General features: G+C 47.9%; 1 protein-coding gene and 1 long non-coding RNA gene across 3 annotated transcripts in view; one reads left to right on the top strand and one right to left on the bottom strand.

The window, feature by feature from the left end:
- COX10 (COX10 homolog, cytochrome c oxidase assembly protein, heme A: farnesyltransferase (yeast)) overlaps positions 1-15,886 on the bottom strand; it is a 98,745-nt gene extending 82,859 nt beyond the window's left edge. The window contains 3 exon segments of the mRNA NM_001244626.1: positions 8,192-8,513; positions 10,939-11,072; positions 15,765-15,886. Coding sequence (NP_001231555.1) covers positions 8,192-8,513; positions 10,939-11,072; positions 15,765-15,807 — 499 coding nt within the window. The 5' untranslated portion in view covers positions 15,808-15,886.
- LOC106508625 overlaps positions 15,918-16,201 on the top strand; it is a 39,420-nt gene continuing 39,136 nt past the window's right edge. The window contains exon 1 of one of the 2 annotated variants that reach the window (XR_002336850.1): positions 15,918-16,201. This is a non-coding gene — a long non-coding RNA (uncharacterized LOC106508625). The other variant, XR_002336849.1, reaches the window with a different exon arrangement.

Genomic DNA, 16,201 nt, shown 5'->3' with positions numbered 1-16,201 from the left:
ATTCATAACCCAGGTAATCCCAGGAAGGAAGTACTGGGTTTGCATTCTCAGCCTGCATTTAGGAAAGGGAAATAATTGTACACCTATAAATGTAAGAAAATTCATTAAGGAATGAAAAAGAAAAGGGAGATGAAGTAGCCACCAGGCCTGTGTGAATAAACACATGAATAAAAGCTGCTTATATCCAATTATGAATTATTATGCAACAATGAGACCCTAAGACTGTTCTTTCCATCAGTTTTCCCTTGAGCCATCAAAGTTTTTTTCCAGTTTTCCTTTTCAATAAAGAAACATTTCTTCTCCCGATACCTAATAACCAACACTTTACAACTGTTGTAATTAACTAAAAAACTTTTCCATAAAACTGATGCTTACCAACCTTCTAAGAAGTGGAAACATGTCTTTTGCAAAACGAGTTTGGCAAGAAGAAACTGTCAGTTGAGCAGTTTTCACAAAAATAACACAGATTTTTCTCAGTTTCATATCGACGACCCCAGGTGAAGTAGCACTGTACAAAGCAGACGACACCCAAAGCCAGCGGCCCGAGGTCCTCTGGTCAGGTAGGATACTTTGCAGCCGCCACTAAACCTTCAACTATCAGTCCTAGTAAAATAATTGATTATTTGCCATTAAAGGACTAAGCTCCTCAAAATTCTACAAATGGTGGAAACAGAGTTCGTGGCCGTTTTTTACCCCCCAGGGAGCTTCTATGTTTTCAGCACCTGTCACGGGCACGGCAGGAGCGAGGCCCTGGGAACAGGGCAATAGCCACAAGGGGGATGTGGTCCCAGCCCCCTGGCCCCACAGGCTGGTGAAGATTCAGAGAGTCTATGGGCACCCTAGCATACCAGGGGGTGACGCCGAGGAGGCTGTGCAGGATCTGAAGGGCTCCCCACCCTCTCACACTGAGGTCAAAGTTGAAGATGAAGGAAGAGGGGGAGCTGGCCTGTGAGTGGGGAGGGTGGAGGCAGAAGGAGGAGCGAGCACAGGCCACATGCAGGGTGAGCTCCGGCTGGACCTGCCCGACTCTCGCCCCTGAGAACACACATGAAAAATGTACCCAAGTACTTCTGCACAAAACCCTGATGTTAGCAGGCCTCTTTCATTCTGAACCTCCAAGTCTCCTCTCCCCCACTTAAGATATAAAAAAATAACACTATTGAGCAAAAGCCTTTTTTAGTACTTAAAGAGATAACCTTGTAACATTCTTGCAAATGCACTTGGATAAGCTTTTCATACTTAATCTTAATAAATGAGATCTATCAGACTTTGTTTTGAACTGGAAACCATGTCCTTGATAATCTGCCCAAATGGGAATCAGGCGCCTGGGCAAGTCTGACCTGCAGGGCTGAGAGGCAACCATCTGGTCCCCGCCGGAGCTGCAGCTAATACCCCCCCCCCCGACTCCTGCGGAGGAGGGGGACCTGCTGGGTTTGCAGAATCTCCCAGGATGCCCAGGTGCCATCCACCGACGGGAGGGGGAGAGAAGAAGCAGACGGAGAAAAGGCAAGGACAGGAGACTTCAGATATATTCTGTTAGCAGGAAGTTTCGGAGTCCCCACTATGAGAACTAAACTTCTATAAACGGCATTATAACAAGCCCTCCAAGCATCTCAGATCACAGGTGAAGTTTCAGCACCCGGAGACACACTGAGGTTCTCCCTGGTGGAATCTGGGGCAGAGCAGGACACCAGAGCCCTCGGCAACTGTGAAGTGCGACAAAGAAGGGAAGAGGAAAGTTGCACGGGGCCACCTGGCTCCTTGCTCAGCTGAAGGGTCACCATCAACCTAAATGTCTCTGTGGACGCCTGGGCGAGCCGGCCTTCCTCCGCTGCCCAGCCCAGTCCGACCATCCCCGGCACACACGGGGGGTCTCGGCGTGTGTCTGAGGATCAAGACATCAGGAAAGGCTGCCGACAGATCAGGGCACACCCACGACCACTGCCGACGAGTCATGTGGAGGCGACAGAGCAGTCTTCGTTTAAACCCACGCCCCATGAAGCGCACGTGTGTGCTGCGGCCCCAGAGCAGCCCCAGGGGTGCTGTTGTTTTCTTTGGAAAACAGGGGGTGGAGAGATGGGCCGCCCCGCATCCTCCTCCTGGGAGAGGATATACTGCACAGTGAGACAGCCCCATGGGCACCGTGCGGACACAGAGGCTACTAACAGGTGGACTGGGCTGGGTTTAGATGCTTTTGAAATGACAGAGGTAAGAATTCTTTACACCCTCCCTTGCAGCTGTCAGCATCCTTGAGCGACCACTAGCACTAGCTCTGGGCATCTCATCTCAGACTCCTTGACACAAGAGAGGTAAGCCCTTTATCTGCCTAAGGCATTGTTCTTCAGGTGTTCAGTTACAAGCAGCTGAGCCCATTCCCAACTCACAGTTTTTGCTCCTTAAGTCATCAATGTATTCCTGAGAATGGTTATTATCCACATGAAATTATTTTGTAAGCATCTCACTGTGATCAGTCCAGTTCACATCAAACTGAATTTAAAACAATCACATCACTGGGAGACAGAACAGCCAAGACAGAGTTTTCATCTACCTCGGAACACTGGCTGAAGCAGCTACATGACCCACTGCCACCAGGACCCAAAGGCAATGATGCAATAAAAATGAAAATGGGAGAAAAACCTACATCAGCAATAAATTAGGTGAAGATCCTTAGGAAATGTGTGTTAAACACAGTGTAGGTGAGACAGAATCGAAGACAGGTGCTGAGAGCTGACTTAGACTTCTACTAGCTGAAGGGCAAAAATCTGAGTTTCTCAACATCGGCTGCTATGGAAAGGGCTAAGTGGAGTCTCCGTCGCGGCTCAGCGGAAACGAATCTGACCAGCATCCAGGAGGACACAGGTTCCATTCCTGGCCTCACTCGGGGTTAAGGATCCTGTGTTGCTGTGGCTGAGGTGTAGGCCAGCGGCTACAGCTCTGACTGGACCCCCAGCCTGAGGGGATGTGTGCAGAGACAGAGCGTCTCAAACGCTGGAATCTGTGAGTGTGACATGCGACACTGCTTAATGACGTATTAAAAACCGGATCTATCTCTACCTTATGCCACAGACCAAAATATATTCCTACAAATGAAAACTTTTAATGTAAAATGTAAAATCATAAGAAGATTAACAAGAGAGATAAACATGTACAGAATTTTTGCAGGAGAGCTTAGGCGTGGTTCAGAAACCTGAAACAAGGCAAAATACTGATAGATTTGGTTACACAGAATTAGCATTAGCCCATCAGATTAATAATCAATGAACATAAGAATCAAACGACACACAAGGTCTCAGACACTTACAGTAGGTATACACAATGGGTTCACATCTTTACAAAAGCTTATAAACAATAAAGACAAATACTGAAGAAGGAACAGGAGGCAAACAGGACCTTTGCAAAAGAAATTCAATCAATGTGTGGAAAATGTAAAACCTCGTCAGCAGCTGTAAATACGTATTTTAAAACTCAAATGCCTTTTTTACCCATCAATCGGCAGAGTTATTTAGAAAAATATATTCCCTACTTAGGGAAGAAAGCAAATAATGGAGCAAAATGTGTATTATGATCCCATTTTTATGAAACAAACACAACAGAACCTCTAGAGGCATTAATACAATAGAGCAGAGGAGAATAGAGTAACAAACCTTTCTCTTTTTTTTTTTTTGTCTTTTTAGGGCTACACCCACAGCATACGGAAGTTCCCAGGCTAGGGGTCGAATCAGAGCTGCAGTTGCCGGCCTACACCACAGCCACAGCAACACCAGATCCTTAACCCAGTGAGCAGGCCAGGGATCGAACCCGCAACCCAGAACTCCGTAACAAACCTTTCTTGACCCTTTATTACATGGTAGGTTTGGTACAATATTATTTCCCTGCATTATCTCACATAATCAAAACAATCCTATGAGGTAGAATTACCCCCATTTTATGGATGAAGAAATGGCTGTGGCTGAGAGATGTGAAAGAATGTGCCCTCGTCACCAAATCAGTAAATGGCAGACCCTCGAGACCTGCACCCCATCTCACCAGCCTGAGGCTGGGCTAGAAACATCACCACACAGACTGTGCGCAGAGAAAGGGCGAAAACTGTCTGAAAAACACTGGTTGCTGCAGGGCCTGGAGGCACTTGTTGTATATATTACGGGATTTCGTATCTTGAAAAAACATAACTTTTTTTTTTTTTTCTTTTTTAAAAAAAGTCATCAAGGAGTTCCCTTCGTGGCGCAGCGGAAACAAATCCGATTGGGAACCATGAGGTTGCAGGTTCGATCCCTGGCCTCGCTCAGTGGATTAAGGATCCGGTGTTGCCAGGAGGCCATGAGCTGTGGTGTAGGTCGCAGACGCGCTCAGATCCCAAATTGCTGTGGCTGTGGTGTAGGCCGGCAGCTACAGCTCCAATTAGACCCCTAGCCTGGGACCCTCCACATGCTGTGGGAGCAGCCCTAGAAAAGACAAAAGACAATAAAATAAAATAAATAAATCTAATAAATAAATAAATATAAAATAAATAAATAAAATACAAAAATAAAAAAATAAAAAAGGCCATCGAAAACAGGGTAAAACACAGTGACACAAAAAGATAGGCTCAGAATAAGAATTTAAAAAAATCACAGAAAGCATTTACATTTTGATCTCACTTTTATGTAAAAAGCAAAAATATCTGAAGGGGATGCAGAGAGAAATATTCTAGAATACACCAAAATCATCAAAACTGTTATTATTTTCAGGGGGTGGAGTGATAAGGAGATTCCATTTTCTCATCTTTGCTCATCTGTATTTTCTATTCTAAAAGTAAACAGTTAATAATAAAAATACTACTTTAGCATTTAATAAGCACATAAATATTAAAGTAATTATTTTGCAACAGGTGTTAAAATTTAAGAACTTATAATTCTACTCAAAAATTAAAAATTCTACTCGAAATTCTACTCAATTTTTATGCAAATGTGAAAAACCCTTTATATGGCATTCGATAGCTGAAGACAACTGTACTCTGACTTTTAAAAACTATAACAATCTAAAATAAAATTGTACCCTCTATTTTTGGTGGGCTTTTTTTTTTTTTTCTTTTAATAAAAAGCAGCACTCTAGGCTCTAGGGGAAAAAAAAAATCTATACATTGATAGAGTGTAGTTTGTATCGGTTCCATCAATAGTGTAATCTATTGGTTCCAGTAAACAATCTGCTTTAGTGTTCTGGTCTCAGAAAATGTGTTGTAGCTTTTAAATTTCTGCTTTTTATTGACCTATATTAAGTATAAACTCAGTTGAGTCATCAAAGCTTCCTATGATCTTCATCCAAATAAAATTTCCTCACCCCAGTGTGGTCTTTGCAAGAAACTCCAAAAACATACTGTAAAGGCTCACTTGGCAAGAGAAACTCAGGGGAGATATACTATTACTTTTTATAAACTCAGTCTTACTTCCTTTCATAGTAAACAAACAAACAAAAAAAAACCTTTCAATGGCCTTAGCTCCTGCAAACTTGGGCCCGGACCCTGGCATAAATGCCAAGGCAGCCCCTGCTGCAACCCTCTGATCCTACGGTGACAAGTACGTGTGATGGCCACAGGGCCCTTCCCCAGCGTGTGACAGCTTTAAATAGAGGAGGCAAAGGCAGGAAGGCTCGTTCTGTAAAGTGATGGCTGACTCCTGGATGAGCCTGCTCGGCTACCGTCAGCTATAAACAAATTGTCCAAGATGTTCAGAGTCCAAAAGAAATCAATTGATAGGTATCAGGGGTTTTCCAGAAGGAAAGAAAGGAAGGAAGGAAGAAATTCTGCTGACTCAAAGACGTGTGTAAATTCAAGTAATAAAATGAACAGTGAGCTAAGAGTCAAAGAAGAGGGCCAGGGTCACCCAAAGAGTGCTGCCTCCTTAAATGGAATAAGCAGAAGGAAACGACTTTAATTCAATTAGCTCATCCAGAAACCTGGGGCATGGAATATAGAAAATGATACGAGGAGGAGAAATTTACTGCCCAGGACTTTTCCATCTGGGGCTGCAGGGGGGGCTGCCCCCACCCCCCACGCACCTTGCTTCTGTAGACCCCTCCCGGTGGCCCAGAGCCCCCAGCTGTGTGCCGGCGGTGGCGAGGGCTGCTTGGTCTCCAGAGCAGCTCCCCCATGCCCACCAGACCACAGGCTGGGACTGGCCCTCCGCCTGTGCAGCCTGCTTCACTGACTCCAAGGTGGTCCAGGACCACCTGCCTCACACCATCCACACTCGGGCCAAGATGCAGAACTCAGATCCTGTCCCAGCCTCCGGGACGCATCCCCAGGGCTGGTGGCCAGGAAGTGCCATCTGAACACACGTGCCACATATGCTCCTCAGCAAACCGACACCGGGGACCAACAGTCGACACGCAACAGACAGCACAACGCAAACCATTGAACGAGTGGTTTAACCATTGCTTTAGATTTCAGACGCCGTGTTTCAAATATCAAATCCTGCATCTGGAATGCCTATTTGGATACACAACACCTAAGGTACAGAAGAGGAAAAACAATATGCCAGCCAGTGTGAGGGAAGGAAGCTGCGCCCCCAGCCCCCCCAGTGAACCCGAGCCAATTATCCTTTCCCATCTGTTCCTGAAGAAATAAGCATCACGAAAACAAACTCTCAGATGTCATTTAAAATCAATTATTCAAAAGACCTCGTTTGAGACTCTAAGAAGAGGAGACATTGATAATTAGTTCCTGATTTAGCAGCCTGTCAACACTGGCTTCCTAAGCGCCAAATAAAATAACTCTGTAGTCAGGCATCTTAAAGAGACGTCGAGGCGCCCCCGTCGCTTCCTTTACGTGTCGAAGTGCCCGTCCTGTTTCCCTTCCTGGGACCGCCTGTTCCCTCGCAGGCTCCTTACACCGATTCCCGGGCGGACGGCGGGCGCTTAGGCTGGAGACGAACGCTCGCCGTGCTGAGCAAAGAACTGAGGGCTCCAGGATTTCCTGCCCCGGAAGAACGAGAGAAGGAAGCTGCCCCTCGGCCGTGTGAAGGGAGGGGCACGTGGGAGAGCCGCTCGCCGAGATGGCATCTGAGCCCTTCTCCACCCGCCAACAACGTGCCAAGCGCAGCACTGTGTCCGGGACACAGGACAACTGCGGCAGGAATGCGGGGGCGCTTGCTCAGCCCCCCTGGCACACTAAGGCATGCTCGCAGGGACAGCACCCACTCCGGTCACTCTGTCCAAGCCTTGCTCCCACCTGTCAACCCCCCCAAAAGCGACTGTAAGTGAGCGGATCCCTGAGGCCGGGAATTACCCGGCTCAGCTCCTCTGACCCTGCCTGTCAGGCTCAGCTCTCTTGGGAAACAAGCAAAGAAGCAAATGCTCCCCTTTGCCTGACGTTCTTTCTCTACGCTCAAAACCTTGTCTCATCCGTTCCGTCCCAACTTTGCCTCGACCACATCACGAGGCACCTTCTGTCCTTGAAGAGGGCCTGCTTCAGCCGCGTTCTCTGCCCACTTCGTGTCTCCTCCTCGGTCTCTGCCAGCAGGAGAGGAGAGCCAGGCCCTCAGTCTGCAGGCTGACCCCGAACAGGGTTAGCCCAGACGGGGCCATTTCGAAGTCTCGCTGGGCTGGGATGATAACAAAGCCCTGCCTGGCTCACGGGGTGGCTGTGACGATCCGGTGACGGTGACGCAGTGAGGGGTCAGTACCCACTCGAGGATAATAATGACAACATGCGGTGCAGTCTGCTAGACTCGGGCAACCAAACCTGCTTCCAAACCTCTCTGCAGAGGAGCAGCCTAAACCCCCGCACACGTGGGACAATCCCAAGCCCGCCCTCCGCCCCCAAGAGGCAAACCACAGCAGTGGCCGGTGGGTTCACTTCACGTCAAACCCAGCAGTGCAGTTCCTCCTGTCTGAGACCTGAACGAGAACACACTGCCTCACCGCATCTTAGAGCACAGAGTGGGTAGACACCCAAACGACAAGGAGATCAGCAGGACCCGCGCCCTGCTTTAACCGCAAATAAGACCGACGATTGTCGGGACAATACTATTTACCCTGCTGCGTAATCAGAATTCCACAAATTTGACTTCAAACCCCAAGTAAGGTGAAGAGAGAACAAGTACTAAGAGAGGACCTGCCGTTTCAAAGTATCCCTCTTAGTCATCAAATTCGCCTTCGGGTGAACGAAAAGCACAGTTTCAAGGAAGAGTCTGACCGGAGCAGAGGAACAAAGTACCTGTGAGCTTGATCTTGGACAGCCGGGCCAGAGCGCCGGGCAAGTCGTCCCACCGCAGCTTCATCTCCTTCCACTGCCGCTCCTCCTTTGCCTCTTTTTCCGCAGCGACTGGGCCTTCGGTTGCTGAGGCAGCTTCTAGTTCCAGCGCTTCTTTTGCATATGGCTCTCTGGACGGAGACAGGCTGGGGGCTGAGAGAGGGCTCATCTCATATATGTCTGCTTTGGCCTCATCCGAGGATGTTTTTTCAAGGAAAGGAGCTGCCACTGGTTCTGGCTTCGGTTTTACTCGCTGGTTGAGGCTTCTGTTCAGTTGTGTGACATACTAAGTTTAAAAAGGAAGGACACGTTAATCCAATATCGTGTGATATCACTCATATGTGGGATCTAAAGAAAAATGATACAAATGCACTCATTTAGGAAACAGAAACAGACTCGCAGACTTTGGAAACAAACTTACAGTCCCCTAAGGGAAAAGAGGAAGGGGGGACACACCAGGAAGCTGGGATTAAAAGATCCACATTATTACGGACAAAGCAGACAACCAGCAACGACCTACTCTACAGCACAAGGAACTCTCCTCAATATTCTGTAATAACCTACACAGGAAAATAATCTGAAAGAGAATGGATGGATGTATAATTGAATCACTTTGCTGTACACTGGAAACCAACAAAGCACTTGTGAATCAACTATGGTCCAACATAAAATAAAATCTTTTTTAAAAGTACATGTTACTATAATATCAAGGTCCCAAATGCTCTTCAATGGCTGTTTAGTAACACCTTCCATCAGTCCAGCTCCTACAGCACTTAAGATTTTCCTGTACCTCTGTAAATACACGCTGAAATAACCAGTATTGGAGTGGTGGTTGCATGAGCATCACTATAGTAAGAGACAGGAGTCTCCAGTTAACACTTCACCACTGGTTTTCAATTCTATGGTTAGAAAGTCCTAGGAGTTTAAGTCCCTTGAAGGAAGGATAAATTTATTGTTTACTCATCTCCTCTAGGATTCTCCCCTACGTAGCACCAGAAATTGGAGGCTGAACATTCCAAGGACAATGATAAAGTTTTCTGGAAGGAAGAGTCCTCATCAACCTGTTGCCTTTCCACGTTCCCAGGCGAACAGCAGAGAGAGGAGCCCAGCAGGACGATGCTGTCCAGGGCTGGCGATGTTACCGTCACACACGCGGAGAGAATGGGGCTTTAGCATCAGATAATCTCCATCACTTAACAGCAAAAAGTATTAATTGCGACTGACATTCATGGGGTACATGACAGTTTTCTCTAACACATATCTTTACAGTTTATGTAATACATCTCTCATTCAGTCTTCTCCAAAGTTGATCGAGAAGATGGATCATTTAAAAAAAAAAACAAAAAAAACAAAAAAACAAAAAAACAACAACAAAAAAAGGAGTTCCCGTCGTGGCGCAGTGGTTAACGAATCCGACTAGGAACCATGAGGTTGCGGGTTCCGTCCCTGCCCTTGCTCAGTGGGTTAAGGATCCGGCGTTGCTGTGAGCTGTGGTGTAGGTTGCAGACGCGGCTCGGATCCCGAGTTGCTGTGGCTCTGGCATAGGCCGGTGGCTATGGCTCCGATTCGACCCCTGGCCTGGGAACCTCCATGTGCCATAGGGGCGGCCCAAGAAATAGCAAAAAGACAAAAAAAAATAAAAAATAAAATAAAAAAAAGAAGATGCATCATTATTAGTGTCTCTCTCTTTAATTTTCAGACGAGGAAACCAAAGCTCAGAAATAAACTGACAGAACCAAGAATCAGCACTCCTGGGATCTGGAGCCACTTTTCCTGATAACCAGTGATGTGGCTTTTCCATTACATTACAAAGGCCTGAAATCATATACACTAGTCTTTGAAAGCTGTTACAAACTCATGACCGAATCCAGCATTCTGTTCGCATAAAAAGGCATTATGCATATTTGAGTTTCTCTTCTAAATACCCGTTATCCTTGACTCCCAACTTTAAAAGTCCGAACATTTCTGGAAATTAAAATCTCTCATCAAAGCAATGAGTTTTATTAAGATTTAAAAGTTAAAGTGGGCATTTCAATTCTAAAAAAGATGAGAGAAACGTCAAACAGGATTTCCGATTATGAACTTGCTATTCTTTCAGGCTGGCACAGAAGTTGCGAGGTTTTAGCTATCACTTCTTCCTCTGATGATACTTTACTATTTGGGCAAGTGGCAAATGTACGTTACGCTGTTGTCAACATCACAGAGCCGTCCTGGACAAAGGCCTACAGGAGCACGGAGCGATATGACCAGCGTCCACGGTCAAAAGCCCAGCAAGTCACAAAAACTCAATTTGTGTGAATCTGCTCCGAGGTGCACTTGTGTAAAGCACAGGGGGCTTGCACTGCAAAAGCAATTTTTGTATTACTGATGTCACAGAACTTTAAAGAATTTAAAAAGAAGCGTTACAACAGTTCAGCTTTTCCTAACTGCAGCCTAGTTTCGACATGCCAGAAGTTTTCAGTCTTTCTCCAAACTTAATCAATAAGTTCAAGATCCTACTTTAAAACTCGAACACCAAATCATTCCGGTTTCGGTGAAGCATAATCAAAACAAGGGACTGAAGTTTTGGATAAACTTGAGAGCACATGAAATGAAAGTCCTTTTCAAGCAGTCCCTCTTGCAACGCTTCTCACAAGAGGCGCTTCTGAAATCCCCCACTGGGGGAAAGCAGAGGCAGTGAGTGGCGGCGTGGGGTGAGCTTCTCAACGTACCATGCGCCTGAGGAAGGTCAGGTGCCGAAAGGTGCTCCACTGTTGATTGACGTTCCTGAGAAGATGCAGAAGCCTATGCGGTGACTCCTGCATGGCTCTCCTCTCCAGATGCCAGATGCATCCTCCTATCCAGCCTGTCACAGAGAGAAAGGGGAAAAACATTAAAATGATGAGTGCCACTCGGAAAGGTGACTGTGTCTACGCAGAAGCAAAGCCAGCACCACGGGAAGCAATGCATGCGTGGCAGGTCAGAACTTTAAAATGATCTGACCCAGACTTGGGAGTAAACAGTACTGATCAGCTCTACCCACTGTTTTTGCTTTTGTTTTGTTTGGCCACACTCACGGCATGCGGAAGTTCCCGGGCCAGGGATCCAACCTGAGTCACAGCAGTGACAACGCCAGTTCCTTAACCACTGTTAAGGGCACCAGGGAACTCCCTATCTACCGTTCAAATCAGCGTTAATTCCTCAGCAGGGCTGGGGCACTTTCTCCATCTCAGGATCAAATGCTGAAATGACCACACTATAGATCTTTTTAAGAAAGTATGAAACCATCACTTCAGCCACTTTCCAAAGGTAGAAAACGAGGAGCAGAATCTTTCTCAATAAATAACAGAAACTGGAAGGTATAGTTCAGATCAGTATTTTGGCCAGGTCGGATGAGCTAACTAAACGGGAGAGGGATTATTCTCAATAAAGCATGACGCTATCGAGCTAGCTAGGAAGAAACTATTTTCGTTGTACCTGGATTCGACTTGCAGTCAACTGTCTCTAAACCTCTTCCAAACATCAACAAGCCCAGCGCTTCCATGCAAGGCCTCACCGTAGACAAGCTTTCAATGGGACAGCAGCACAGACCCCCCTTTTTCCCCCCGCAGGGCATCCATGACCTGAAGGAGCCCTGGTTCTCTGCCGGCCACCCATCACTTCTCAGCTTCCCGTGGCGGCTCCTTTTGCTGGATCTGCCAGGTTAAGATGACCCTTCTGAACACTCCCAACTGTCCCTGAACAAATGCCACCACAGGGGACTTTCTGATCCTCCACCCCGTTTCTAGGGCCTGTGCCCAGTTTGCTGAGTATCTCCAAGCAGACGGGCTGCAGCACGTCTCCAGGCTCACTGCACTCGCACCCTTATCTCCACTATTTCCTGCTGAAGATAAAGCCATCGCCTCCGTGGGATCTCAGGGCACCTTGGATGCTTCCCTCATCACCTCATGCTCATCACCTCCAGTCGACGCTGAGATACTGGTCCCATCTGTGCTTCTCTTCGCTGAGTCTGACAGACCACGATCACCTCACACTTGGGCCACGGCACCCCTGCAGGATTCAAGCCGCCGGCCCAGCCTTGGTTAACTTCTTTCCTCTCCAACCCAAGTCCCATAGAGCCACCGGCTTTCGTCCTAAAGCCCAGAATCCTGTGACTCAGCCCAACACGCACCTGTACCTGGCTGTCTGCCCTCCACAGCCCACACCACAGTTCTCCCTGCTCCTCTGTGCTAGGCTGTTTGCTGGCTTGCGGTATCCTGCCTCCGGGCTGCCTGTCAAATGCCGACGTCTCTCCCAACTACTCCATCACTTTATACACTCTTTGTGGCATTTCTTAATGCTGACATTTCCAGGTCGTTTTTCCCAGTTCCTGCCGGGGAGGGTCTCTCCCTTCCTGGCCTTTGCTACAACAGCTAGCAGAGGGCCTTCCCTGCAACGATGCGTGCTGTCTGATGACTGGGTGGCTCTCGCTGCTTACCTGGACTGCGGGAAGCTGAACTATCACTGACCCTTGGTGAGCGTGGCAATTAGCTTAGACCAGGGATAAGTCCCTCCTTCACTGAGATCATACCCTCAAACCTCAGCGAAGAACAAAATGCTTATTTTCCACGCACATGAATGTGTCATCTGTATACGTGTACAAGAAAGAAGAGCAGGGTTGAGCTCAGCCTGCTGACTGATATGTTATTTCCTTCAAACTCAGTTCTCTGATAGTAAAGGTCTCTTGCCTTTTTTTTTTCCTTTTCTTTTTTCTTTTTTTCTTTTTAGGGTGGCACCAGCAGCATATGGAAGTGCCCTGCCAGCTATGCCACAACCACAGCAACTCAGGCTCCAAGCCACGCCTGCAACCTACACCACAGCTCATGGCAATGCTGGATCCTTAACACACTGAGCAAGGCCAGGGATCGAACCCGCATCCTCACAGACACTAATTAGATTCATTTCCACTGAGCCACAATGGAAACTCCCCTTTGATGTGGTGTTTTCTTCCTTTTGTGCCTTGACGTTGTTTCTCTGACATACTACGATTTAAATACTAAAGATTATGTCTAGAAGGCATTAAGCCTTTTATTGTTCTGGGCCTTAATTCGAAATCGGTTTTGAGTGCCACTGGTCCAAAGAGAAATGCATGTTACCGTGAGAGAAAGAACCATCTTGCAAAACATCCCTCAAGACGAAGAGGGTGAAAATGAGATTTTACAGGAAGACAAAGAAAAAACAGCTAGGAAACTGCACTTTTAACTGATGGAAACACTTCATTTAGGCAAAACATGTCACTCTCTATAATCAGTGCCTAGAAATGTAAAGATGCTTTGGCCCTATGTAAACAATGGTAGGTCTAAAAATACACAGGGCTTTTAATAGATCCAGAGTCACGACTGCAGGGTTTTTAACACGAGGTAGCTGATAAGTAGATGAAAGGTCCTGGAAAAATTGTAATAGCTACAAAATACTTTGAAGCTTTAGAAGAACAGTCTGGCATGCCCGACAGACACCTAATATGGTCCAGTTTCCCTCTGCCCCCTTCCCACCACGCTGCTTCCATGTCAAACTCTCACACAGGATCGTCCACGTAGGTCACAGCAAGTTGTACAGGCCAATTACTAGCAGATATTCTGGTGATTACGTTCATAGCTTCAGGAAGCTAAGCTGTCTACTAATCACTCCCATACCAGCACCAAAAAGATGGATCCAAAAAAAAGACGGATCCAGCAACAAACCACATGAACCAAATGCAGTGCACTTCCTGGGACTGGGGAATTCTGAGTTGTCAGGTGGCATTACCCTACTGAAAGCTGAAAATACAGAGCTGAAAGGCAAAAAGGCAGCTACTCTTGAGGAATGCACATGGGGGGGGGGAACCCTCCCTACAGAGGTGATAATTCAAGCACTACGAAAGGACGAGCTCTCTGAGAATGACTGCCTAAGGTCAGGATCAAAAACTCAGAGTCAGGGATGGTAGAAGGTGACAAGAAGTAACTCAAAGGAATCACAGACCCATGTACAGCAGATATTATCACGACATTGTAAATCAACTATATTCCAATAAAACTTAAAAAAAAAAATCGCAGACCCTTTAAAAAAATGTATCATTATGGAAAATTCCAGTCATGTGCGATAGCACAAGACAATAAGCCCCCCATTACTCCTCCTCCTCCAGCTTCAAAAGTTACCAAACCAGGGTCAATCTTGTTTCATCTACACACCTATCCACTTATCAACTTCCTCCCCTCCTTTGTGAACCAGAAGGGACCTTTGAGATAATCTAGTTGAATTGCCTCATTTTATAGACAAGCAATCAATTCTAGAAAACACAGTTGACATGCCCTGAGAGCACATAAAAGAGACCCATAAAATAAGAACATTATGAGAAAAGAGTGATAAAGGAATTTCAGAGTCACTGTGATCAACACTGCCAGATGCTGCAGAGAGCCAGGGATAGGTGAGGCCTAAAAACGTTTCTGGGATTTAACCAAAAGGGCGTCCCTGTCTTCTACTCATCTCCAGTCTGGACCACCAGCAACACGTTCCTCACACATCAGTCATCATCCTAAATGACCAAGGGCCAAACAATGCCCAACTGCTCCTTGAATAGCTCCATCAGGACAAATTTCATTCATTCACGAATAATTACTGAGCACCAACAATGCACCCAGTTACTGCTTCCGGCACTGGGGACACAGCACTGAAGCAGAGAGACACTGCCCCTGCCTTCTCAAGGTTCCATTAGAATACATGGAGGAAGTACATAATAAAGCGGTTGTAAACAAACAATTACAGATGGTGCTAACTAACCACAATGAAAGAAACAGGGTGATGTGAGAAAGGGGGCAAGGGGGCTCCACTTTAGGTAGGGTGGTCAGGCCTCTCTGAACGGGTGCCACTGGAGGTGAGACCTAGCCAAAGGCCAAGAAGGTTCTTTCCACTTTCAACATAAGAGTTGTGACAGGTCCTTGATGTGGAGGGTTATCAGGGACCACGCGAATGGTGGAAAGACAAAAGTTGGGGGTAGGGGTGGTTATGGCCCGGTGTCGGACGTGGTCATTATCTTTATCACTGTCATCAAGAAGCTTAGTATTGAAACAAGGCTCCAGGGGCCGGGCGGGGCGGGTGGTTAGCACTTCCCTAGTCCTGGGTTTACAAGTGAAACTTACGAGTCACTTACAAACGACTAGGCTCTAAGGCTCTGATAAGCCAACAAAGAGTATGGTGAAGCCCCTCGGTTCTACGCGGTCCTCCCTTCTGCAGCCTCCACTGTCTCTTAACAAAGAAGCACCAGACATCGCCCGCCCGCCCGCCCTACCCCCCGGGGTGGGTGGGAGGGGATGGAGGCCGCGCGGACCCCCGGGACCCCAGTGCGAGGCTGGACCCCAGTGCGAGGCTGGACCCCAGCTCCGCAGCCTCGGCACTTAAGGCTACTCCAAAGCTCACTTCCTCCACGGGTGCCCAGATGACCTCGCCAAGGGCTCCCAAGGTTGCAGCCAGCCGCACCACGGCGTTGCACGTGGCAAAGAGAAGCGAATTCCCCCAAAGTCGTGCCCGGGGGCGGGTGCAGTACCTGTCAGGAGGCGTGGGGAGAGAGTGTGCGGGGATGCGGCCATCACGCACGAGTCGGGCCGCCCCTACTGGGAGCCCGGTGTCCTCTCCCCTCACCGGCTGCTGGGCGCCGCCATCTTCTTTCCCCGCCCTCCCGTGAGAAGAGCGGCGCTTCCGGTCCGTCATTTCCGGCGAGCGGGACCCGGAAGTGGGGGGCTGCGGCGGGAGGTGAGGGCCGCCTGCCTGGCCGGACCCCAGGGGTGTCGGACGGTGGGCAGGGCCTCCTGGGATCCCTGAGGCGCCGGCAGGAGGAGACGCCCTGGGGTCGGTGCCTCCACCTTCCCGTCCGGGCGGTTACAGCTTTCCCGCGTTCGCTGTCAGAGGCAGGGACCGGCGACCTCGGGGGCCTGGTCCCTGAGCCACAGCGGGGAGTCGTCCGAGCATCTCGGGATGAGGAAG

The sequence above is a fragment of the Sus scrofa genome, chromosome 12, assembly GCF_000003025.6.
Source record: "Sus scrofa isolate TJ Tabasco breed Duroc chromosome 12, Sscrofa11.1, whole genome shotgun sequence".
Lineage (NCBI taxonomy): Eukaryota > Metazoa > Chordata > Mammalia > Artiodactyla > Suidae > Sus > Sus scrofa.
This window is presented reverse-complemented; position numbering and strand designations above follow the sequence as displayed.